At 43.7% G+C, this 25480-nt stretch overlaps 1 protein-coding gene across 1 annotated transcript; it reads left to right on the top strand.

Moving 5' to 3' along the window:
* Positions 1–305: 305 nt before the first annotated feature.
* OXGR1 (oxoglutarate receptor 1) lies at positions 306–8899 on the top strand. The gene is made up of 2 exons (XM_074983111.1): positions 306–325; positions 7634–8899. The coding sequence occupies exon 2, from the start codon at positions 7644–7646 to the stop codon at positions 8667–8669; it is 1026 nt and encodes a 341-aa protein (XP_074839212.1). The 5' UTR covers positions 306–325; positions 7634–7643; the 3' UTR covers positions 8670–8899.
* The last annotated feature ends 16581 nt before the right edge of the window (positions 8900–25480 follow it).

Genomic DNA, 25480 nt, shown 5'->3' with positions numbered 1-25480 from the left:
CAGCTTGGCTTCATCTGAACCTCTCCAGGAGACCCGCCCATGTGCACAACTTACAGGGAACACTGGCCAGGGACAGCCAGTTAAGCCGAATGAGACAGGTTACAAGCAGTTGAAGCAGGTGGGCTGGGTTACATACTCTACCTCTCCTGTCCATGTGATAGACAGACACACACACACCTTTATACAGGCTCCTACACAGAACATCCAGCTGGAGGTCAGAGTGGAGCACGTTCAGGACTGTGGAGCATGCTCTGGTTTTGCCCTAAATATAACAACCAGCAGCAGTGGAAGTGGATACAGATTATTCTCAGAGGCAGCTCATCAGGTAGGATGTTTTGCCTGTGCCTTCATGGACAGTGTCAATATAACTGTTTTATTTCATGGCAAACAAACTTAACCTCATACTGGTCTGCGATACCCTAGGTTCCAGCTATGAAGAGGTCAAGGGCGACTGCAAAGTATTTACAGGTAAACTACTTTTTCTGTTGTTAAGATTTTGACACCGAAGTGGAAGAGAGAGCTGAGCAGCCATTTAGGCTATACCAAGAGACTCAAAGTAAGCCCTCCTTCTCCTCCCTGAAATCTGCCAAGAGCCATAGCAAGGAACTGGAAAGGGTAAGAAGAGGAGAATTCAGCTCTTCCATCTTAAACCTAAAGCTCTTGTTTCTTAAATATGATGCAATACTGCGTGAGACAATCACCTGTGTCTAGCTAAATCCTATTTAGTTTACACAGGTATATGAAACACAGTACTGTCTGCAGCCATTGGGCATTCATTTCTAGCAGGCATATATTAATGGGCACAGTGCAAGGGCAAATGTGTTTCCTGCATACAAGACTCCAATAAAAAACAAGAAATCGCAACATTTTAAGTGACTCCAGCCAATAGGATACAGTACAGAATGAATTCACAGTTGTGACTCCACAGTTGAGACTGAAGGAATGTTTCTGTTCTAACACTTTAGTTCCTTCTCAATATAGGCTCTACTGTTGGATAAATTATTTGAGGTTCATGGTGTCTCCACACTGCACATATATTTGTCTTCAGCTTAGGATGTAGAAATCCTATGCTGGCCAACTATTCAGTGGTGGAATCAGGTGAAGAAAGAGCTATTGCTTAATTAAATTAGCATTTTGGATGAATTATTTGTGTAATTTAGAAACCAACATAACAAAGCCAAGCGGCAGACAGAGCCTGGCTGTCTCCTCTTTTTTGTTGCTGCAGTAACAGGTTGTATTACAGCTAATAATGTGACAGACATCCAGAGCCAGACTTAGGCCAAATCTACCACACACATTTGCACTGGAATCCACCTCCAATCTTCATGCTCATCAGCATTAATCACTTGCTGATTGATTTGCCAGCACATGGTAAGAGCTTCTCACCTATGTGGAGAATAGTAGCAAGGCCTGCTCTGTGAGATAATATGTAAGTAATAAATGGAATAGCACGTATGAAAAGCAACTGAGCCAATCTTTTAGTCTGCAGGGACTGCAGCTTTGAAGTGTCACGCTCTTCAGTGATGATAGGGGCATGTTGTGTCCACTGTATAGCTTTTCATCTGTGGTATGCTGGGAGTAGGGCCAGGCTGGCAGCTGAAAGAGTCTTCAAATAACGTCAGGACCTTTCACATTTTTGGTTGCCTTTTCTGGGGCCAGGTCTTCCTGTACAAGTTCATCTGTTGAGACCTCCTATTGCAGCACTGGACCCTCTCTCATCAATCTGGCTAACGTTTAAATCATAGTAACAGATGTAAACTTATTCAGAAAGGATATTATAATCTTGTTACCCACTGGCTGCTTCCTGTAGCCCTGTTTTGGTCTCTTTTCCTATTTACCTTAAAGCAGTTCTTAGTATCTAGAGGTAGCAACCTTCCAGGGAGGCTGGGAACTCATGATAGAGGCTCACAACTATCCTGCCTTCTCAGAATGCTAGATGGGACAGAGGTTCCCATATGGAAAATATTGAGAACCACTGGCTTACGGACACATCATTGGTCCTCAGTTAGACTGTTGTGAACTTTGAGCTTTTAAAAACAACCCATTATCTTACTTTCATTTAAAAAATTGTCCAAGGAAGGATTTTTCACAAGTTGTATTTAAAATCCTGAACACAGGCTGCAGTTTTGCCAGAGGGCACAGCTTAGCGGTGGTTGTCCTTGGTCAATACTTAGGATATGAGATCTTCAACCCTCTTCCCAATCCCCTTAATGTTACAAGGGAAGGGGATTGTATTGGTGATTCAAGAAGTAGCATCATTCCTCTTGAATTAGTACAGAATAGCCACATCTACACGTGCCGGCAACTTCAAAATAGCCGCGCCAACTTTGAAATAGCACCCGCCACTTCTACACGTGGCGAGCGCTATTTCGAAGTTGAAATCGACATAAGGCAGTGCGACGTCAAAGTCGCTATCCTCATGAGTATATGGGAATAGCGCCCTACTTCGACGTTGAACGTCGAAGTAGGGCACGTGTAGCCGATCTGCGTCCCGCAACATCGAAATAGCGGGGTCCGCCATGGCGGCCATCAGCTGAGGGGTTGAGAGATGCTCTCTCCAGCCCCTGTGGGGCTCTATGGTCACCGTTTGCAGCAGCCCTTAGCCCAGGGCTTCTGGCTGCTGCTGCTGCAGCCGGGGATCCATGCTGTATGCACAGGGTCTGCAACCAGTTGTCAGCTCTGTGGATCTTGTGCTGTTTAGTGCAAGTGTGTCTGGGAGGGGCCCTTTAAGGGAGCGGCTTGCTGTTGAGTCCACCCTGTGACCCTGTCTGCAGCTGTTCCTGGCACCCTTTTTCTATGTGGGCCGCTTTGGTGTGTAGACGTTCCCCTGCAGCGCCTACTTCGATGTAGTGCTGCCCAACATCGACGTTGAACGTTGACGGCACCAGCCCTGGAGGACGTGTAGACGTTATTCATCGAAATAGCTTATTTCGATGTCGCTACATCGAAATAAGCTATTTCAATGTAGCATTCACATGTAGACGTAGCTAATGAGTGCCCCAATATTTTCTACAGAACAGAGATGAGCAAAATTTTTATGTCAGGCCCTACTTTTCATCCTTGCAATTAGCAACCCCTCCCTACACCCAACCTGTCTAATGTAGTCCAAACTGATGGAAAAACACCCTTTTGGCATGCATAAGAAAGTAAGTCTGTAGAATGTAAAAACTTTATCAATCGGTATATAAATGTGAATACACAGACATAAAATCAGTTACATGTTTCAACATTTTTAATGAGATGGATGAGCCTGAGACCCAGTGGGTGACCATGATGCACACCCCCATTATGAAATTTCATGCTTCCCAAGGGGACCTGCCCCCCCAATTTGTGCACCCCTGGTATAGGACACTGTGCTCTTGGAAGTGGCATCTTTCTGCAGGGAATAAATTCTGGGTTTGGATTGTTTATAGTGAATAAAATAATCCATTCCATTTTGAGAAGAAAGGAGGTATGTCCAGATTCTAATGGGAGCAATTATCTTCTTCCTACCCCAATTTACGCAGTACTGTCAACTGGTTGCACTACTCTAATCTTCCTAAAATAGGAGTAGTGATAAGGGGGCTGCTTTTTCAAAAGGGGGAGGGGTGATTTTTCCCATGTTTCAGAGTAGAGGGAAAGGAGGGGACCGCCCTGCACTCCCAGAAGCAGCAAGGTGCTTCTGCAGGAAGAGGAGGTCTGGGGCAGAGCAGGGAGAGGCGGCGAAGCACGAGCAGAACAGGGATAGCAGTGGACAGGGCAGGGGCAGGCCAGGGAGGGGTCTGAGTAGAGGCACATAGCCAGTGTCCCCGCTGGAATCCCTGAAGTAGTCACCTCTGCTGACATCATTGAGCGGAATGTTTCATGCCCTAAACACTGAAAATGCCTTCAGTTTAAGCATGCTAGCTTTGGAATGTGGGGCACTACCTCTGTTCCTGACGCTTGCTTTGTAAAGCTGAGTAGGTCAGCGTCAAAATACTGTATGATAGACAGGCAGAACTTCAGAGTCTCAATGCGTGGATGAGACGATGGTGTAGGGAAGAGGGGTTTAGATTTATTAGGAACTGGGGACACTTTTGGGGTAGGGGGAGCCTATACAGGAAGGATGGGCTCCACCTAAATCAAGGTGGATCCAGACTGCTGGCATTAAACATTAAAAAGGACATAGAGCAGTTTTTAAACTAAGAGGTGGGGGAAAGCCGATTGGTGCGGGGGAGCACCTGGATCGGACGGAGACTTCTCTTACACGAGGCTCCATAGACAGGGATTCCCTAGAAGTTAGTCAGATAGGGAACGTGGGAAATAATATATGGGCAAGATCAGATGTGAAACAATCGTGCATAAAAAAATCCAACGCGTCTGTGAAAGGCGGACATATAAATAGTGGTAGTTTTCTAACATGCTTTTACACTAATGCTAGGAGTCTGTCTAATAAGATGGGTGAACTGGAGTACCTCATATCAAAGGAGGAAGTTGACATAATAGGCATCTCAGAAACATGGTGGAATGAGGACAATCAGTGGGACACTATCATACCGGGATATAAATTATATCGGAAAGACAGAACAGGTCGTGCGGGTGGCGGAGTGGTACTATATGTGAAGGATAATATAGAATCAAATGAAGTAAAAATCCTAAAGGAATCAAAATGTTCCATAGAATCATTATGGATAACAATTCATTCCTCTAATATGAATATGGCATTAGGAATATATTACCGACCACCTAACCAGGACAGTGATAGTGATGCTGAAATGATGAGGGAGATTAGAGAGGCTATCAAAATAAAAAACACAGTAATAATAGGAGATTTCAATTATCCCCATATTGATTGGGTGCATGTCACCTCAGGACGGGATTCAGAGATTAAATTTCTTGATGCCTTAAATGACTGCTTCTTGGAGCAGCTAGTACAGGAACCCACAAGGGGAGAGTCGATTCTCGATCTAGTCTTGACTGGAACGCAGGATCTGGTCCAAGAGGTAACTGTTACTGGACCGCTTGGAAATAGTGACCACAATATAATAACTTTTAATATTCCTGTGTTGGGAAGAACACCGCAGCGGTCAAACACTCTGGCATTTAATTTCAAAAAGGGGAATTACACTAAAATGAGGAAGCTAGTTAAACAGAAACTAAAAGGTAGAGTAATTAAACTAAAATCCCTGGAAGCTGCATGGAAACTGTTTAAAGACACCATACTAGAGGCCCAACTTAAATGTATACCCCAAATAAAAAAACACAGTAAGAGACCTAACAAAGAACCACCATGGCTAAACAGCCATGTTAAAAAGGCAGTGAGAGAGAAAAGGGCAGCTTTTAAAAAGTGGAAGTCAAATCCTAGTGAGGAAAATAGAAAGGAACATAAACACTCCCAAATTAACTGTCATAATGTAGTAAGAAAAGCCAAAAAAGAGTTTGAGGAACAGCTAGCCAAAAATTCAAAAAACAATAGTAAAATGTTTTTTAAATACATTAGAAGCAGGAAGCCTGCTAAAAAAGCAGTTGGGCCCTTGGATGATAAAGATATAAAAGGAGCGATCAAGGAAGACAGTGCCATTGCGGAGCGATTAAATGATTTCTTTGCTTCAGTCTTCACGGCTGAAGATGTTACAGAGGTTCCTAAATCTGAGCCAGCCTTTTTAGGCAACAAATCTGAGGAACTCACTCAGATTGAAGTGACATTAGAGGAGGTTTTGGAATTAATTGATAAGCTGAATAGTAACAAGTCTCCAGGACCAGATGGCATTCACCCAAGGGTTCTGAAAGAACTCTAATGTGAAATTGCGGAGTTATTAACAGTGGTTTGTAACCTATCCTTTAAATCCACTTTGGTACCAAATGACTGGAAGACGGCCAATATAACACCAATATTTAAAAAAGGCTCTAGAGGAGATCCTGGCAATTATAGACCGATAAGTTTAACATCAGTACCAGGTAAATTAGTAGAAACACTAGTAAAGAGTAAAATTGCAAGGCACATAGAAGAGCACGAATTGTTGGGCAAAAGTCAGCATGGTTTCTGCAGAGGGAAGTCGTGTCTGTCTAATCTATTAGAGTTCTTTGAAGGGGTTAATAAACATGCGGACAAGGGGCACCCAGTGGACATAATATACCTAGATTTCCAGAAAGCCTTTGACACGGTCCCACACCAAAGGCTTTTATGTAAATTAGGTGGTCATGGGATAGGAGGAAAGGTCCTTTCATGGATCGGGAATTGGTTAAAAGACAGAAAACAAAGGGTTGGAATAAATGGTAAATTTTCACAATGGAGGTGGGTAACTAGTGGTGTTCCCCAGGGCTCAGTCCTGGGACCGATCCTGTTCAACTTGTTCATCAATGATCTAGAAAATGGTGTAAGCAGTGAGGTGGCAAAGTTTGCAGATGACACCAAGTTGTTCAGGACAGTCAAAAGCAAAAGGGATTGTGAAGAACTACAAAAAGATCTCTGCAAACTGAGTGATTGGGCAGCAAAATGGCAAATGAAATTTAATGTGGGTAAGTGTAAGGTAATGCATGTTGGAAAAAATAACCCAAATTACACGTACTACATGATGGGGTCAAATTTAGCTATGACAGATCAGGAAAGGGATCTTGGAGTTATAGTGGATAGTTCTCTGAAGACATCCACGCAGTGTGCAGCGGCAGTTAGTAAGGCAAATAGGATGTTAGGAATTATTAAAAAAGGGATCGATAATAAGACAAAAGATATCATACTTCCCCTATATAAAACTATGGTACGCCCACATCTCAAGTACTGCGTGCAGATGTGGTCTCCTCACCTCAAAAAAGATATATTGGCATTAGAAAAGGTTCAGAAAAGGGCGACTAAGATGATTAGGGGCTTGGAACGGGTCCCATATGGGGAGAGGCTAGAGAGACTGGGACTTTTCAGTTTGGAAAAAAGGCGATTGAGGGGCGATATGATAGAGGTATATAAAATCATGAATGGTGTGGAGAAAGTGAATATAGAAAAATTATTTACCTTTTCCCATAATACAAGAACTAGGGGACACCAAATGAAATTGATGGGTAGTAGGTTCAAAACTAATAAAAGGAAATTTTTCTTCACACAGCGCACAGTCAACCTGTGGAACTCCTTGCCCGAGGAGGCTGTGAAGGCCAGGACTCTATTAGGGTTTAAAAAAGAGCTTGATAAATTTTTGCAGGTTAGGTCCATAAATGGCTATTAGCCAGGGATAAAGTATGGTGCCCTAGCCTTCATAACAAGGGCAGGAGATGGATGGCAGGAGATAAATCACTTGTCTTCTGTTCTCCTTCTCTGGGGCACCTGGCATTGGCCACCGTCGGCAGATGGGATGCTGGGCTTGATGGACCTTTGGTCTGACCCAGTATGGCCATTCTTATGTTCTTATGTTCTTATGTACACTGAAATTTAAGAAAACAAAGGCCACCTCATCAGATCAGCTCCCACCAAAGCAAGAAGGTCTTTCCTTATTCAGAAAACATACTACTCTTAAATTTGCCAGTTAAGCTCAAGGGCTTGATGCATTTTTCCAGAGTAAGAACTGCCTTTATTGCAAAAGGCTCTTGTTTCTCTGTTAAAGTCCCTTATAATCATGATATCATTTGTCAGTGTGTTAACTTATTAGTGAAAAGTAAACATTGTTCTTTTCTTTAACATTTCCTAAAGCAATAAGAAAATGGCCATGAATACAACTGAAGACTTAGCCAACTTTACTTCATTGCAAAGCCAAGCAGATGCTTTCACAAACTGTACCAATGTGGACGACCTTCTGAAGAAGTTCTACCTCCCTTTCATGTACAGCATCATCTTTCTGGCAGGCTTCCCAGGCAATATTATTGCAATTTGTGTATACAGTTTCAAGATGAGGCCCTGGAAGAGCAGCACTATAATTTTGTTGAACCTGGCCTTCACAGACCTACTGTATTTAACAAGTCTTCCTTTCCTGGTACATTACTATGCCAATGACGAGCACTGGGTCTTTGGAGACTTCATGTGTAAGTTTATCCGTTTTGGTTTCCACTTCAACTTGTACAGCAGCATCCTCTTCCTTACTTGCTTCAGCATCTTTCGCTACTTGGTGATTGTCCATCCGATGAAATTCTTCTCTGTGAAGAAAAGGAGATGGGCAGTGGTGGCTTGTGCTGCAGTTTGGGTGATTTCCCTGGTGGCCATCGGTCCTATCAACCTTTTGATCACCTCAAGAAAGGAAGAGAACAAATCTGTTTGCCTGGACCTTACTAGTTCTGAAAACCTGGATGCTATTAGGTGGTATAACTGGTTTCTGTCTGGGTTAGCTTTCTACCTGCCATTAGTAGTTGTGACTCTGTGTTACGCTGTCATTATTTACACTTTGGCTAGAGGGCCTCATACTCAGGCTTGTCATAAACAGAAGGCTCGCAGAATTGCCATTCTGCTCTTGGTGGTCTTTTATGTGTGCTTCCTACCCTTCCATATCTTTAGGGAGGTGCGGATAGAGTTAAGACTTCAAGAAATTAACTGCAACATTGAAAACCAAATCCATGCTCTTTACATTGCCTCTAGACCATTAGCTGCACTAAACACATGTGGTAACCTATTACTTTATGTTGTGATCGGAGATAACTTCCAGCAGGCCATCCTTTCTCTTTCAAGATGCAGGTTTAACAACTATGTGCAGCATACCGGGAGCAACGGTGATGTCAATAAGCTTGGAATTAGTTAAAATGATAAAGTCATCCTTTTGCACTTGTCTTTTAGGTTAAATTTTATTTGTTTCTTAATAAAATTGCAGATGGCCTTTCTACCACTCCAAAATAGCACTACAAAATTGTTGAGTTTTAAAATGAGGCTCTCTATATATCCGAGTTAATACCTGATTTGTATTAGTTTTAAACTAAACTTATTTGTTTGTTTTACTTTATTTCTGAGGTAACACCTTCAGTACCGGTCTGAGTTTCCTGTCTTCAAATATCTTTGAGAGTAGAGTTAGTACTTCATTCAATGTGGATTTACCACTTGCCTATTTTAAACACAATGGGTACCACAATTATGACTTCACAATATGAATACAACTTTAATTGATCTCAATATTGTCATTGATACAGTATCTAATTTAATAGTCTGTGCCAAATGAAGCAGACAAGGACTGCTGAATTGTTGAGTTATAACCAAAGTATATTATGTTGTTAGGCATTTAATAAAACAATACAAAAATGAAAATGTTCCAAGGAGTGCCACTTAACTAAGTAGGTAACATAATTACACTAAAAATTTTCATATGCATTACAGATGTTGAAATCTACAATTTTGAACATATTTGAAACTTGAAAACATCAAACGCTGATAAAATTTTACAAGCAATACCCCAAAGCACTTAAGATGTTCATTATTTGAGCTTGCCAGTTTTTGTTATAGAGATTTTGTTTTGGTTAAAGTGGAGAGTTTTCGTGTTAGCCACCAGGTGGCAATCATGCATGGTGCATGCCAGTGAACCACACACCTGGTTTCAGCCATGCATCTTTGATTCAAACTCAGATATGGCTGCATGACAATGTAGACTGATTGCTGTGGGTGAGCAAAACATCACATGTTTCTTATAGTGCTAAGATACAACTCATTTTAATTAGTAAGAACTGACTTGTGCTGCATAATGGCTTTACAACACTTTGAATATGTGACTTTGGCCAACATATCTTTAAGAAAAGCATTGTTCATTTCAAAAGGAGCCTACAGAAACATTGTGTATGGCTGTTTGTTTAAGTTTTTGGACAGAAAAAGTACAAAAGGCAGCACAGCAGATGCTTCAGACAAATAGGGATTGCTCCCACTTGTGTGCCTGGTATAAGATTATTTCAATGTTATTTCGGCAAATATGTGTATATGCAGAATGGATCGAGCTGTGTCAGGCACTGCAAAGCAAAAGGGTGAGATCCGGACAGGGCTTACTGCTCCTCACCTAACCTTATAGCCCCAAACTGCAGTAATGTCAGCAGACTGTACTTTGCAACTTGGCTTCTGGACTGCAGCAACATCTCCTTATGGTGAAACACGGGGAAAGCTACATTTGAGAATCCACAGTCCCTGTTCGCCCCTTCCTAGCCTACGTGACTGGAAGCTAGAAACCAGCATAAATTCAGATACACACCATAAGAAATATGTGTCTTAGCATTTTGTTTTGTGAGAGAAGGTGAGGAATCTTAAGTTAGACAACCTACTTATAAGATGCTGACTTTATGTTTATTTAAGTGCCAGGGTTTTTTTCTTAACATAAATTATTTTCTGAGTTCACATCTTACAATGTCCCCCTTCACCAAAACCATATCCTGACACCAGAAAAAGCATTGGTGAGGTTTCCCAGGAAAGTACCAAAAAACAATAGTTTACTAGGAAGAGCGCCTAAGGCAGCGCAAGTGGAAGACGTTCAGCCTCTTTTCCTGGCAGGCATACAGGGTCCAAGTCTCGCTGCCATAAAGGAGGGTGCTGAGGATGCAGGCTCTGTAGACTTGCATTTTGGTGTGAGTGTACAGCTTGTTGTTATTCCACACTCTCTTGCTGAGTCTGGACAGAGTAGTGGCTGCTTTTCCGATCCTCCTATTTAGCTCAGTGTCCAATGACAGGGTGTCAGTGATGGTGGACCCGAGGTAAACGAACTCGTGGACAACCTCTAATGTATAGTTGTCAATGCTGATTGATGGGGATTCAGCAACATCCTGACCAAGTACGTTTGTCTTCTTTAGGCTGATGGTAAGCCCAAAGTCCTTGCACGCTTTGGAGAACTGATCCAGCAGTTTTTGAAGCTGGTCTTCTGTGAGAGACACTACAGCAGCATCGTCTGCAAACAGCATGTCTCTGATGATGACTTCCCTCACCTTAGACTTAGCTTTCAGCCTTGCAAGGTTAAACAGTTTCCCATCAGATCTTGTGTGCAGCAAGATGCCCTCTGTTGAAGATCCAAAGGCATGCTTCAGGAGGAGTGTGAAGAAGATCCCGAACAATGTCGGAGCAAGCACGCATCCTTGTTTGACGCCGCTCCTGATTCTGAAAGCATCTGATAATGCGCCGTCATATTGGATGGTTCCTCTCATGTCTTCACGGAACGACTGGATCATCTTGAATAACCGTGGAGGACAGCCTATCTTGTGGAGCAGTTTAAACAGACCATCCCTGCTGACCAAGTCAAAGGCCTTGTTCAGGTCAATGAAGGCTATGTAGAGTGGCTTCCTCTGCTCCCTGCACTTCTCCTGCAGATGCCTTAGAGAGAAGACCATGTCAACGGTAGACCTCTCTGCATGTATATCATGGAAGTACAGAGTGACCAACACTGCCGTCCTCAAGCAAGCTGGAATCCCAACCATGCACACCCTCCTCAGGCAGCGTCGGCTCCGCTGGCTTGGCCACGTCCACAGGATGAATGATGGAAGGATTCCAAAAGACATCCTGTATGGTGAGCTAGCCTCTGGCAAAAGACCTCCCGGACGACCCAGTTGTGCTACAAAGATGTCTGCAAGAGATACCTCAGAGAGGTAGACATCGAGCTGGATAACTGGGAAGAACTAGCAGACGACCGCAGCAGATGGAGGCAGGGGTTACACAAGGGCCTTCAGAAGGGTGAGATGAGGATCAGACAGCTAGCAGAGGAGAAGCGAGCGCACAGAAAGCACACTAAGGACTTGCCAGACACCCACCACATCTGCAAGAGATGCAGCAAGGAGTGTCACTCTCATGTGGGTCTTCATAGTCACAGTAGATGCTGTAAATGAAGTCCTCAATTGAAACTATAAAGGGCGCGATCCATAGTCTATGCAGACTGAAGGATGCCTACTACTACTAGGAAGAGCAATGAGATTGGTTAGTATGAGCAAACAAGCATCCATGAATCAAAGCAGAATTTAATACATATTCATTATAAGCAAGTTACAATATGTATGAACAACTTAGATGAGCTTTTCCTGTGGACATAGCTCCTGCCTCAGAGTTACAGGCTGAGAGAGTCTCTCTTTAGTGAGGCAGGAGAAGAGAGACACAGAAGTGGTCTAAGCCTGAGCCAGGCTTGGAAGAGTCAATAAAGATTCAGGCCTCAAGCAAATCTGGGTGTACAGATATGTAAGTAGAAAGGAAATGTTTAGTCAGATGTTATCAGGTTATTTTTTTTATTTTGAGTTTGGTGTGGGACTTCTTAGGCTGGCTGATGTACCGTCCTGTACACTGTTAATTTTCAACTGAATCCCAGGGATTCTCTGTGCTTTAATCTGCCTGTTTTAGTTTCTCTGTAACACTTGGCAACCAAGTGCGCTTTATCATGTATATCCTTTTGTGTTTGTTAATAAATCACCTTTTTTAAGGCAATGATTTGATTGCTATGTCATAGAGATGGGTCTTTGTGTGCATGCCTAAGACTGAAGGGTCAGCAAGCAAAGCTTGCATTTTAGTTTTTTCTTCTTTTCAAGCTCTCTTGAAGGCAAGATTAAGAACTTGGGGTTACCCTGTAGGGAGACATCCCATGTGTGTCTTCCTGGGTTCTAAAGAAAGGTTTTCTCACTTGAGTGGTGGCAGCTACCTCCCAGGGTTAGGGACTCTGTGACCATGAGAAACTTTTAAGCATATGCCCTATAGAAACAAGATTTTTTTAAAGACTCTTGCGGGCCCCCACCTTCTGCACTTGGAGTTTCAGAATGGGGAATAGCCTTGACAGTCCTTCAAAAATAAACAAACAAACAAATAAATAAAAGTCAAACTCTAAGAGGGGTTATCAAAAAAGAGAGAGAAAACACAGCCTATCTGGGCCACTGCATCAAAGTGCAATGCATAACGTCATCAATTCTTCCTTTGTGGAATCTTTAGTAGTAAGCTGTATGGCATTTTATCTTTCAAGATCTCATTTCAGAGCTCTTTGTTTAGACAACAGCAGACATCGCTAACACCTAAAATAGAGCAGGGAACAGTGATCACTCCCTGGAGAGAGGTATTAGTCATGTTATCAGGGCTTACATGTCAAATAAAGACTGAGCTCACACTTTGGAAAGGAAGTTATTTAATTTTGGCTTTGGCTTTTTTTTACATATTTTTATTTTTCTTGTGGTTGTTTTATTGATGTCCATTTATGTAGTAGAGAAGTGAAAAGAATATAAGGTGACTGAAGGAAGGACAGAAAGAAAGAATGCAGAAATCAATACCAGTGAAATAAAGTATTAATTATTTCTGACACACCTTCATGTAGTATTGTACATAATTCATATTTCCACCATCCTCCCTGACACCCCGACTGACAAACTACATGTTCCTTTCCCTCTTTTCAGCACATCTGAATACAGTAGGTCTGTGAAGTCCAAGTTCAACATATTGATAATACTGTTCCCCCCGCCCCCGCTGAATTTATGGGGGAGGTGCAGGGAGAGAACACAGAGCCCTCTCTCCCCCACAGGTAACATGGGGCAGGGAGAGTGCTGCAGCCTGGGGCTGGGTACAGGGGTGGGGGTGTGTTGCGTGGCCATGTGTCCTTCCTTTTAGATTGTGCTCTCCCCGAGTACAGCCACCAGTCATTGCAAGGGATCCATTCTTTCCTCTCTTTGCTCCCAGATCCTGTGCTGAATGGAGTAACCATGAGTACTCACCTACCTTGAAAACTACCTGCAAACAAGGGCAGACACCCTAAACTGGTGATAGGTTCTATAATTAGATTTCATTAAGCCAGTAACAAATCTGAACTTCTGAGGTCACCAGGCTATTCTTGCCAATGAGTCACAGATAATTACCCTTGGAATTTTCAGTTTATCTTGCTGCCCAAGACAAACCAAACGTCATGACAAAAAGCCACTTAAAACTAAAATCACATCACATTAGGTTTCTCTGGATCACTTACCCCAAATCAACTGACACACTAGACAATGTACACACAAAAGACAATGCTGGCAGCCAATCCTTTAGTAAACTAGCTAAGGGTTTATTAGTTCAGAAAAAGGAAATAAACATTATTGACAGGTTAAATCCAATAAAACATAGATACTGGTAAGTCACAATCTAAAACTCAAGGGCTTGTCTACACTACCACCTTCCTTCGAAGGAAGGATGGTAATTAGGGTGTTGGGAATTTACTAATGAAGTGCTGCAGTGCATAGGTAGCACTTCATTAAGCAAATTTCCCTCCCACAGCAACTCCGAAGTTTTAAACTTCAAAGTACCAGCTCCTGTCTAGCCGCAGCTCAAAATTTTGAGGAGTAAGGGGACTTCAAAGTTGTCCCGGCACTTTGAAGTACCAGCGGGAGCGCCACGGCTAGACGCATGCTGGTACTTCGAAGTTAGCGCGGGGGGGAATTTGCGTAATGAAGTGCTGCCTATGCACGGCAGCACTTCATTAGTAAACTCCCAACACCCTAATTACCATCCTTCCTTCGAAGGAAGGTGGTAGTGTAGAGACAGCCCAAAAGTAGTAATCTGCTAGTTTCCCCAAAGTTTGTCAGTGCTACCCATAATAATTTAGGGGTTCTCTGCCTTCTCGTTCACATTATTCTGGCCTTCTAGAATCCAAACAATGCGGAGATCATAGAATCATAGAACACTAGAACTGGAAGAGACCTCGAGAGGTCATTGAGTCCAGTCCCCTGCTCTCACAGCAGAACCAAGTACCATCTAGACCATCCCCGACAGATGTCCACCTAACCTGCTCTTAAATATCTTCAGTGATGGAGATTTCACAACCTACCTAGGCAATTTATTCCAGTATTTAACCACCCTGACAGTTAGGAAGCTTTTCCTAATGTCTAACCTAAATCTCCCCTGCTGCAGTTTAAGCCCATTGCTTCTTGTCCACACAATATCCAGCAGACCAAGGTGCTCCACCAACCCACGCCAGTGGGACAATCTCATGCACCTTCTACTGAAGTCAATGGAGAACTGCTGGAAAATATGGAGCACTTCCCATACCTTGGAAGTGATCTTTCCACTAAAGTTGACATTGATGTGTAAATCCAGCATCATCTGAGCTGTGCAAGCTCTGCTTTTGCCTGCCTGAGACAAAGGAGTATTTGAGAACAGGGACATCTATCCCAAGGCAAAGCTTGAGCCAGCTATCCCAAGACAAAGTATACCATGCAGTGGTTATTCCAATGGTACTGTACACATGTGAAATCTGGGCAACATACAAGCATCATTTGAAAGAACTTGAACAATATCATCAATGTTGCCTTAGAAGAATCCGACATATCTCTTGGGAGGATAGGCGCACAAACACTAGCATCCTGGAAGAGTCGAGCATGACCAGTATTGAAAGCCATTATCATTCATTAACAACTTCATTGGACTGGTCACATGGTTTGGACGTCTGATCAGTGCCTCCAGAATCAGATTCTGTTTTCCGAGTTGGAGGAAGAAAAGAGGAGCGTTGGGGGCCAGTGGAAGCAACAAGGACATGCTGAAGGCACACATGAAAAAGTGCGGCATCAGTGTTGACACTTTGGATAAATGTGCCCAGGACTGTCCTCAGTGGAGAGCCATGATCCATGAGGGGGTGGTGCAATTTGAGAGGTCCCACCTCAGTGCAGACAAGGAGAGGGGGAGAAGAAAAAAGAATATAAAAAGCTGCCCAAAGGCCCTCAAACAGCTACAAACACCTGCCCCTTCTGTAATAAGATCAGCAGCTCCAGAATTGGGCCGATCAGCCATCAGTGGACTCACATATAGGAGGGTAACATGAAGATGTCCTATTAGTTATCAAGTGACTGCCAAGAAAGAGGGAGATCCTCAGAGACCAAGGAGACAATTTTTATCCCTCCTTCTTGTAAGCTTCTTTGAGGTACTTGAAAACCACTATCATGTCCCCTCTAAGTCTTCTCTTTTCTAAAGTAAACAAGCCCAGTTCTTTCAGTCTTCCCTCATAGCTCATGTTCTCTAGACTTTAAATCATTCTTATTGCCCCTCTCTGGACCTTTTCCAATTTCTCCACATCTTTCTTGAAATATGGTGCCCAGAACTGGACACAATACTCCAACTGAGGCCTAATGAGTGCTGAGTAGAGTGGAAGAATGACTTCTCGTGTCTTGCTCACAACACTCCTGTTAACAAATCTCAGAATCATGTTTGTTTTTTTTGCAACAGCATCACACTGTTTACTTATATTCAGCTTATGGTCTGCTATGACCCCGAAATGCCTTTCCGCAGTACTCCTTCCCAGATAGTCGCTTCCCATTCTGTAAGTATTGTAAGATTGTTCCTTCCTGAGTGAAGTACTTTGCATTTGTCCTCATTAAATTTCATCCTATTTACCTCAGACCATTTCTGCAGTTTGTCCAGATCATTTTGAATCCTGACTCTATCCTCCAAAACAGTTGCAACCCCTTCCAGCTTGGAGGAAACGCTTCAAACTTAATAGGCATAGAGAGTATTCTAACATCTAAATCATTGACGAGGATATTGAATAGAACTGGTCTCAAAACAGACCCCTGCAGAACCCCACTTGTTATGCCCTTCCAGCATGATTGTAAATAAACTACTCTCTGAGAATGGCTATCCAGCCAGTTATGCATCCACATTACAGTAGCCCCATCAAAGTTGTATTTGGTTAGTTTATTGATAAGAAGATCATGGGAGACCATATCAAATGCCTTACTAGAGTCTATGTATACCATATCCACCGCTTCTCCCTTATCCACAAGGCCTGTTACGCTGCCAAAGAAACTATCAGATTGGTCTGGCATGATTTGTTCCTCACAAATCCATGCTGGCTGTCACCTACCATCTCATTTTCTTCCAGATGTTTGAAGATGAATTTCTTAATGACTTGCTCCATTAACTTTCCTGGCACAAGTTAAACTGGCTGGTCTGTAGTTTTCTGGGTTGCTCTTATTTCCCTTTTTATAGATGGGCACTATATTTGCCCATTTCCACTCTTCTGGAACCTCTCCTGACTTCCAGGCCTTTTCTAAGATGATAGCTAAAGGCTCAGATACCTATTCTATCAGCTCCTTGGTGCATTTCATCAGGCCCTGGTGACTTGCAGATATCTAACTCTTCTAAGTTATTTTTAATTTGTTCTTTTTTATTTTATTTTATCTTCTAAACCTACCCCTTCCCACTAGCACTCACTGGCTGTGTCTACACGTGCACGCTACTTCGAAGTAGCGGCACTAACTTCGAAATAGCACCCGTCGCGGCTACACGCGTCGGGCGCTATTTCGAAGTTAACTTCGACGTTAGGCGGCGAGACGTCGAAGTCGCTAACCTCATGAGGGGATCGGAATAGCGCCCTACTTCGACGTTCAACGTCGAAGTAGGGACCGTGTAGACGATCCGCGTCCCGCAACGTCGAAATTGTGGGGTCCTCCATGGCAGCCATCAGCTGGGGGGTTGAGAGACGCTGTCTCTCCAGCCCGTGCGGGGCTCTATGGTCACCGTGTGCAGCAGCCTTTAGCCCAGGGCTTCTGGCTGCTGCTGCTGCAGCGGGGGATTCATGCTGCATGCACAGGGTCTGCAACTCGTTGTTGGCTCTGTGGATCTTGTGCTGTTTAGTGCAAGTGTGTCTGGGAGGGGCCCTTTAAGGGAGCGGCTGGCTGTTGAGTCTGCCCTGTGACCCTGTCTGCAGCTGTGCCTGGCACCCTTATTTCGATGTGCGCTACTGTGGCGTGTAGACATTCCCTCGCAGCGCCTATTTCGATGTGGTGCTGCGCAACGTCGATGTTGAACATCGACGTTGCCAGCCCTGGAGGACGTGTAGACGTTATTCATCGAAATAGCCTATTTCGACGTCGCCACATCGAAATAGGCTACTTCGATGTAGGCTTCACGTGTAGACGTAGCCACTGTGTTAGGCATTCCTCCATCAGACTTTTTGGTGAAGACCAAAACAAAGTCATTAAGCACCTCTGCCATTTCCAAGTTTCCTGACATCGTTTCTCCCTCCTGTTGTGAGGGGTTTTTCTGTAAATAGCTGTGCTGTGCGTTGGTCTCCTGTGGGACTCCATTTTGAAAAGGCACAATCCATTCTGTGAAGTGGTCAGATGACAGTAGCACAGGCAGGCTGGGTCAATCCAGGTTCAGGTGGATTTTCCCGCCTTTTTACCACAGAACTTTTGTGCCATTGGTCAAATAAAAGACTGTGCCTGTCAGTCAAGGGAGGAGTTGAGCAGCAATAGAGCAACAGCTAAGCAGCAGTTCAAGATCCAGCTGCAGTTCCATCAGAGCAGTTCCCTCAGACAGCCACCGCATGGAGTCAGTTCCATCGGGTCATCTTTCACCAGCAAGTTAGTGAAGCTGTTCTTCATCTCTTCATGGGCTCTCCCGGGTGTTCCTCCCAAACAGCTTCCAAATAGCTCAATGGTGGATGGTCCCAGGCTTCAAGCTGCCCTTCCTCGCCATTGACTGTAACGTTACCCTCCTTCTTGCCTGGGGTCTTCGCTATCACCTTCTCTTTCCTCCTCCATTGGATGTTTTGTGTCCTAGGCTTCCAGCCTAACTAACTGTTCTGGTTGCTGTGGGTTATGGTTATTGTAAGTTATACTTGTTGTGTGCTATATGTTATGGATGCTGTGTTAATTACTTCAATCATTATTTCTCTCTACAAACTTATTCTAAATTTGTCCCTTAATACATGTTTTGAGACACGTATTAGTGTCCATTTCTTTCTAATTGATCTTAATTTACTTTAACTGGGTGTGATCCTCACCAGTGACAGATACAACATTGGCCAGGAGGCCTCCGCTTCTCAAACAGGGACAACCCAGATGTGGGGCTTGCTCAAATTTCATAGCTGCTTGAGTCCCTGAGGTAAACACTCCTCCCTGAGCAGTGCACCTACTCTGTCCTTGGTCTTCCTCTTGTTTCTAATGTATTTATAGAATGTCTTCTTGTTACCCTTTATGTCTCTAGCTAATTTGAGCTTATTTTGTGCCTTTGCCTTTCTAATCTTGCCCCTGCATACACGTATTGTTTGCTTACATTCATCCTTTGTAAATTTCTCCTGATTTCTACTTTTTATATGACTCCTTTTTGATTTTGAGATCATGTAAGAGTTCCTGGCTAAACCAAGGCAGTCTTTTACCATACTTTCCATCCTTCCTACACATCGGTGTGGCTTGCTTTTGAGCCCTTAGTAATGTCCCTTTGAAAAACTGCCAATGCACTTCAATTGTTTTTCCTCTTAGTCTTGTTTCCCGTGGGACCTTACCTACCAACTCTCTGAGTTTACCAAAATCTGCCTTCCTGAATCTATTGTCTCTATTTTGCGATTTTCCCTTTCACCATTTCTTAGAATAACGAACTCTATGATTTCATGGCTACTTTCTCCCAAGCTGCCTTCCACTTTCAGATTCTCAGCCAGTTTCTCCCTGTTTGTTAAAATCAAGTCTAGAACTGATTCCCACCCAGTAGCTTTTTCCACGTCATGAAATAAAAATTTGTCTTCAGTATAGTCCAAAAAGTTATTGGATAGTCTGTGCCTTGCTGTGTTAGTTTCCTCAACATATGTCTGGATAGTTGAAGTCCCCTATCACCATCAAATTCTGCACTTTAAGGGATTTTGTTAGTTGTTCAGAAAAAGCCAGATGGTCTGTAGTAGACCCCTAGCATGACATCACCATTGTTTTCCCCCCCTTTTAACCTAACCCAGAGACTCTCAACATGTCTGTTTCCTGCATCCATCTCCACCTCAGTCCAGGTGTGCACATTTTAAATATATAAAGCAACACCTCCTCCCCGTTTACCCTGCTTATCCTTCCTGAATAAGCCGTACCCTTCTGTACCAATACTCCAGTTGTACGTGTGAACCTGTCAAGTCTCTGTGATACCAGTTATGTTGTAGTTATGTTTATTTACTGAGACTTCAAGTTCTTCTTGCTTATTACCCATGCTTCTTACATTTGTCTATAGTCATCTAAGATATTGATTTGCTTTTGCTTCCCAGTTCTGCCTTGTCCCTCTGTGAGATAAAGGATTTTGCTTAAAATCCATTTTATAGTATCTTCATACAGAAAGCAAGCTGACCTTTTCAGGTCTCTTGCGGGCTCCCACCCTCTGCACTCAAAGTGCCAGAGTGAGGAACAGCCTTGACACCTTCATTAGCATTTCACAAGACTTCTTTAATATCTGATAAGTTATTTAGATACAGGACGATTTCCAGTGTAAATGGGAGCTATTACCGTACAACACGAACAGATACATGAAAACAATCCGAGTAGCATTCCACCAGTTGTCATAGCTGAACCGTCTGCTTATATGTTTAACTCTTTGATCTATATTGACACACAAGTGAATTGGCCTGGGGTTTGGAACTAAGCTGGCACCTGGTTTGCCAGTCACACTTACGTAAGTGCATCTTGTACAGACAAGTCTCCCTCTGGCTCTGAATCCTCTCTGGCAACAATACTTATCTCACAGAGCTGTATCAGAATTAGCTAGCACTTGTACTGTATCTAGAAAATATTAAGCAATTTTAGAAATATTACTATTATTAGAAGCAACCTCTTGGTTACAGTAAAGTACATCTCCCTCCATGTATTGTAATTATACCTCTGGTCACCAGAAGGGGGCCAACTGAATTGCTGGTCCCATAGGCGAGAGACACGGTGCGTGTGTGTGGGGAGGGGGGATTACGCCATGCTCCCGGAAGAGGTGGGGCCTTGAGTAGAAAGGAAAGGGTCTGGGACAGGAGCTAGTTGCCCCCATCAGCCCCTTGATACTGCCTGGAGCAGGGTCACCTGGGGCTCTGGTGGCAATTTAAAAGGCCCTGGGCTCCAGCCGCTGCCATTGTAGCAGTTGCAGCAGCAGGGAATCCCAGACCTTTTTAAATTGCCAAACACCCCTTTGCTCCTCCCGTCAGTAGGCTTGCCTGTCACAGAGCACCAAAGATGGATAAATAAGACATTGGTTTGACAAATAATTGCAGGAGGTCTGTAGTTGGAGAGCACTTTAGTGCATGAATGATGTGGCAACCTGTCAGTGGATACATAGGTTTGGCCTTGTTTAATACACAAACAGAATGAGCAGTGAACAGAAAACAGTCAAAACAAATCTGACTGAGTGATTTGAGGTTTTAAACTTTTTTTCAGAAATGTGTATTCCAGTCATGTTATTACTCTTGGGTCAGCAGGAATTTATCTTGACAGAAAAAACAGAGTTCTTCCCAGAGGAATTTTCTGAGGCATAGCCCCATGTCTGCAAGGCCATTTGAGATCTTTGTACCCCTTATCTGTATTTTACAGGTAAGTAGACTGAGGCACAGAGAGTTTAAGTGACTTGCCTGAGGGCACACAAGAAGCCTGGTAGCTAAGCTGAGATGAGGACCCAGTTCTCTCAACTGAGGAGTTCAAGGACTATACATGTTTCCAATGCCACACGGATGGGTGAGGGAATTCCTAGCAGACACAGGCTCAGCTAACTGTGCTGGCCACTTGTATGCCTAGTATCAGAGTGTTTGGGTAATGTTTTTGAAAGCACTAAGTCACTAAGGCACTTTTGAGAACTTTACCTTTAGCCCTTTTCACTGTTAAGCATTACAGATAAAATTTCAGTGCAAGCCAAGCCTGCACAATACATGCCACCAACCAGTTCTTACATCATATTATGTAGCTGTGAAGAAGAGAAATCCCCTTGGCATTCAGGCATGCAAAGAGTGGGCCACATCCCCAGCTGGTGTAGCACCATTAACTTCAGGATAGCTATGCTTATTTACACCACAAAAGAATTTAGCCCCCAAACATCAATGCAGCTCTCTCATGGGTTGAACTAGAACCCTGGATAGGAACACATCTTCGAACTTGTTCCCATCTTTGGAAAAACAATGACATGAAGGAAAGCGACGGCAGCTACTGTATGCTGTACGTATGAATTTTTTCCCTTCATGCTGTCACGTCTCATGACCCAGTCTGGGAAACTTCCCTACTGAGACAGACCCAAGCAGCAGAAGTGTAGCACTTTAACAAAATGATTTATTCGGTGATGAGCTTTCGTGGGACAGACCCAGTTGAAGTAAGTCTGTCCCGCGAAAGCTCATCACCGAGTAAATCATTTTGTGAGTCTTTAAAGTGCTACAGTTCTGCTGCTTGGGTTCGTTGGAATACAGACTAACACAGCTACCTCTCCGTTACCAGTGAACCAGGTAATTACTAGCACCACGCTATAATGTGCTATAATGCCAATGCCCACTAGAGGGCAGACAAAACTTTAATATGAAGGACAGGACTGCTTGGAAAAGGTACCAGCCCAAGCTGTGCTCCTCCCCACCTTGCAACATCCGGACTGCTACTTTTAGCACAGTTAACCCGCGATTTGTAACAGTCTGCTCTGAAGCTGGCACTCACATTCGTGAGCCACTAGACAGCCTGCCTGCCATGCAAAACGCTGTAAAACAGTAGTGTCCAATAGGAATTCAGAGCTGGCCACTGTTATTGCCATCTTTTCATATTCACCACATTATACAAAACTTTATTAAATAATACAAGAATATCGGTAGCTACATGAATGCTCTTCCCCCGTCCCCCCCCCAGCCAGGCACCCCTCGCCTCTCCGTTCTAATTTACACAGAATCACAGGGCTGGAAGGGACCTCAGGAAGTCATCTAGTCCAGCCCCCTGCTTCAAGCAAGATCAGCCCCCACTAAGTCATCCCAGCCAGGACCTTGTCCAGCTGGGACTTAAAAACCTCGAGGGATGGAGAATCCACCACCTCTCTAGGCAACGCATTCCAATGCTTCACCACCCGCCTGGTGAAGTAGTTTTTCCTGATACCTAACCTACACCTCTCCCTCTTCAACTTCTGACCATTACTCCTTGTTCTGTCACCTGACACCACTGAGAACAGTTTCTCACCCTCCTCTTTAGAGCTCCCCTTCAGGAAGTTGAAGGCTGCTATTAAATCACCTCTAAGTCTTCTCTTCTGTAAACTAAACAAGCCCAAATCCCTCAGCCTATCCTCATAGGTCTTGTGCTCCAGACCCCTAATCATCTTTGTTGCCCTTCGCTGAACCTGCTCCAGCAAATCCACATCCTTTTTATACTGGGGGGCCCAAAACTGGACACAATATTCCAGACGTGGCCTCACCAGTGCCGAATAAAGAGGAATAACTACTTCTCTAGGTATGCTCGAAATGCTCCTCCTAATGCACCCTAGGATGCCGTTAGTTTTCTTGGCTACAAGGGCACACTGTTTACTCATATCCAGCCTTTCATCCACCATAACCCCGAGGTCCCTTTCCATCGCACTGCTGCTGAGCCAGTCAGTCCCCAGCCTGTAACAATGTTTGGGATTCTTCTGCCCCAGGTGCAGGACTCCACACTTCTCCTTATTGAACTGCATCAGATTTCCTTTGGCCCAGTCCTCCAATTTATCCAGGTCCCTCTGGATTCTCTCTCTATCCTCCAACATATCTACCTCTCCCCCTAGTTTTGTGTCATCCACAAACTTGCTGAGGGTGCAATCCAGTCCCTCATCCAGGTCATTAATAAAGATGTTGAATCCCGGTGATTTGCCGGAGCCACTGGCCAGGCTGCTCCCGCCCTGTGCTTCTCCCACCAAGCAGTGGGGCGCGTGTGCGGAGTAGATGTATGGCACTTCCCATGTGTGGCTGTCAGGAGGGGCTGCATTTAGTGGCTCCGAGAGCTGTGGGTTGGCCACCCCCATCTTATGAGTTTAGTTATGCATTCGTTCGCCACAACAAAGTGTCCTATTCACCAAATGTGGCGAATAGCAAACATATTGGTCATCGCAGGTCTAAAAGATTAGTCAGGCACCGTTTCCCCTTACAAAAGCCAAGGGGACCCTCCCTTAAGATATTGCATTTATTTGTGTCTACTAATTCTGTTCTTTACTACAGTTTCAACCAGGTTTAATCAGTTGAAAATCTGCCCATAAGGCATAAAAGCCTATCTAGCAATACTCAGAGTAGACCTTACATTAGCACTGCCCTGTGGGACGTGTGTGATAGCAGAGCTGTATTTTGTAGGAGAACTCATTGTACTATGGGTTAGGTCAGAAAACTTAACATTTGCTCACCTACTGCTACCTCCCGCGACATTGTAATAATTTTTAATTTTATACCTGGCCAAAAACTGAGCAGTTTGAAGAACAAAATTCTGCTGTCAAAGAATATTTTTTGCAAACACCCCAGACCTCCACTAATAGTTTCTTTTATTATTGTACTCTTCCTCAGAAGTGTAAATCTGCCACATGGTGGCATGACTTTCCCCCTTCCTGTTATTACAAGCTTTAATAGACAATGCCACGATATTTATAATATACAATGTCAACTCTGACAGTAATAGTATACAACAAGAAGATCCCTGGCACCTTATCGACTAACAGATATTTTGGAGCATAAGCTTTGGTGGGCAAAGACCCGCTCTGTCAGGTGCCTGAGTGGGGGGAGGGGGGTTCAGGGGCAGATTTAAAGAGGGAGTCTCAGTCAAGGGGAGGGCCAGAGTTGAGCAGGTCTGTTCAGTTGTAGGATGTGGCCCATTAACGGCTGATAATGTGGAGTTGTGAGCATCAAGAGAGGAGAAATCAAGTCAGTTCAGTCGGGGGGGCCGGGGGGATGTGGTCCATTATCAGTAGCTAATGTGAAGGTGTGAGCATCAAGAGTGGAGAAACTGCTTTTGTAAGGGGCCAACCACTCCCAGTCTCTGTTCAATCCTTGGTTGATGGAGTCAAATTTGCAAATGAATTGCATTTTTTGAATTTTTGAACTATGAGATCACACTGACTACCTGCTATTATACCTCTTTCCTGCAGTACAATTATTATCTGCAGCCAGTTGGCAAAGTGGGAGAAAACTTACCAAGATATTAAGAATTAAAGAAAGACCTCAATCAATTAAAGCAGATTTTATTCTCGATCTGTCATTTGTAGGGGTACCAAAGCTTCAAAAAAAGCCATTTAAAATTAATCTAACCCCTCTACTGTTCCTTCATTTAGTCCTGAGGGAATTCTGCAATTGTTGCATTTGGAGCCACAGTAAAACTGAAGAATTCCCCCTGGTCTGCTCATTGCTGTGAATGAACTCAGCAACATTTGCTGAAGTCTACACTATGTCTCCGTTATGAGTATAACAGAGCCGCAGCTTTGTAGCTATATCACAGTAGTGTAAATGCTTTCTACTTTGAAAAAGTTGTTGTTTTTTTCTTTCTTTCTCCTGTCAATGTAGGTAATCCACTGCCCAGAGTAGTGGTAGCATGGTCAACAGGAAAGTCTACCATCAGCCCACCTGCCTCTTCACTGGGGGTTAAGGTTTTTTCACACCTCTGAGAAAAGTGGATAGCTCAATCTAAATTTTAAGAGCAGACGAGATTGAATAGACCAACATGGTATATCAGGCAATGCCCATTGCTTCGGCAGCCCAGAGGCTCTGGCCCCTTGTTCCTCCTGCCCAAGGCTTTGGGGGGCGCACATGCCCCCTTGTGCCTCCCACATATCATTCCTCATTTGCATAGATACATTAGATTCCTTGGAAGCATGTAGTCTGACCACCCGTATGACACAGACCACGAAACTTCCCCAGAATAATTCTTAGAGCAGATCTTTACGAAAACAACAACATAATAACCCAAACTTGATTTA

The sequence above is a fragment of the Carettochelys insculpta genome, chromosome 1 (genome assembly GCF_033958435.1).
Source record: "Carettochelys insculpta isolate YL-2023 chromosome 1, ASM3395843v1, whole genome shotgun sequence".
NCBI classification, from domain to species: domain Eukaryota; kingdom Metazoa; phylum Chordata; order Testudines; family Carettochelyidae; genus Carettochelys; species Carettochelys insculpta.
The sequence above is the reverse complement of the archived record's forward strand: the minus strand, read 5'-3'. Positions and strand labels throughout refer to the sequence as shown.

What these genes read in the sequence shown, in the direction of transcription:
- OXGR1 (XM_074983111.1), top strand. Translation starts at nt 7,644, where the DNA reads ATGGCCATGAATACAACTGAAGACTTAGCCAACTTTACTTCATTGCAA.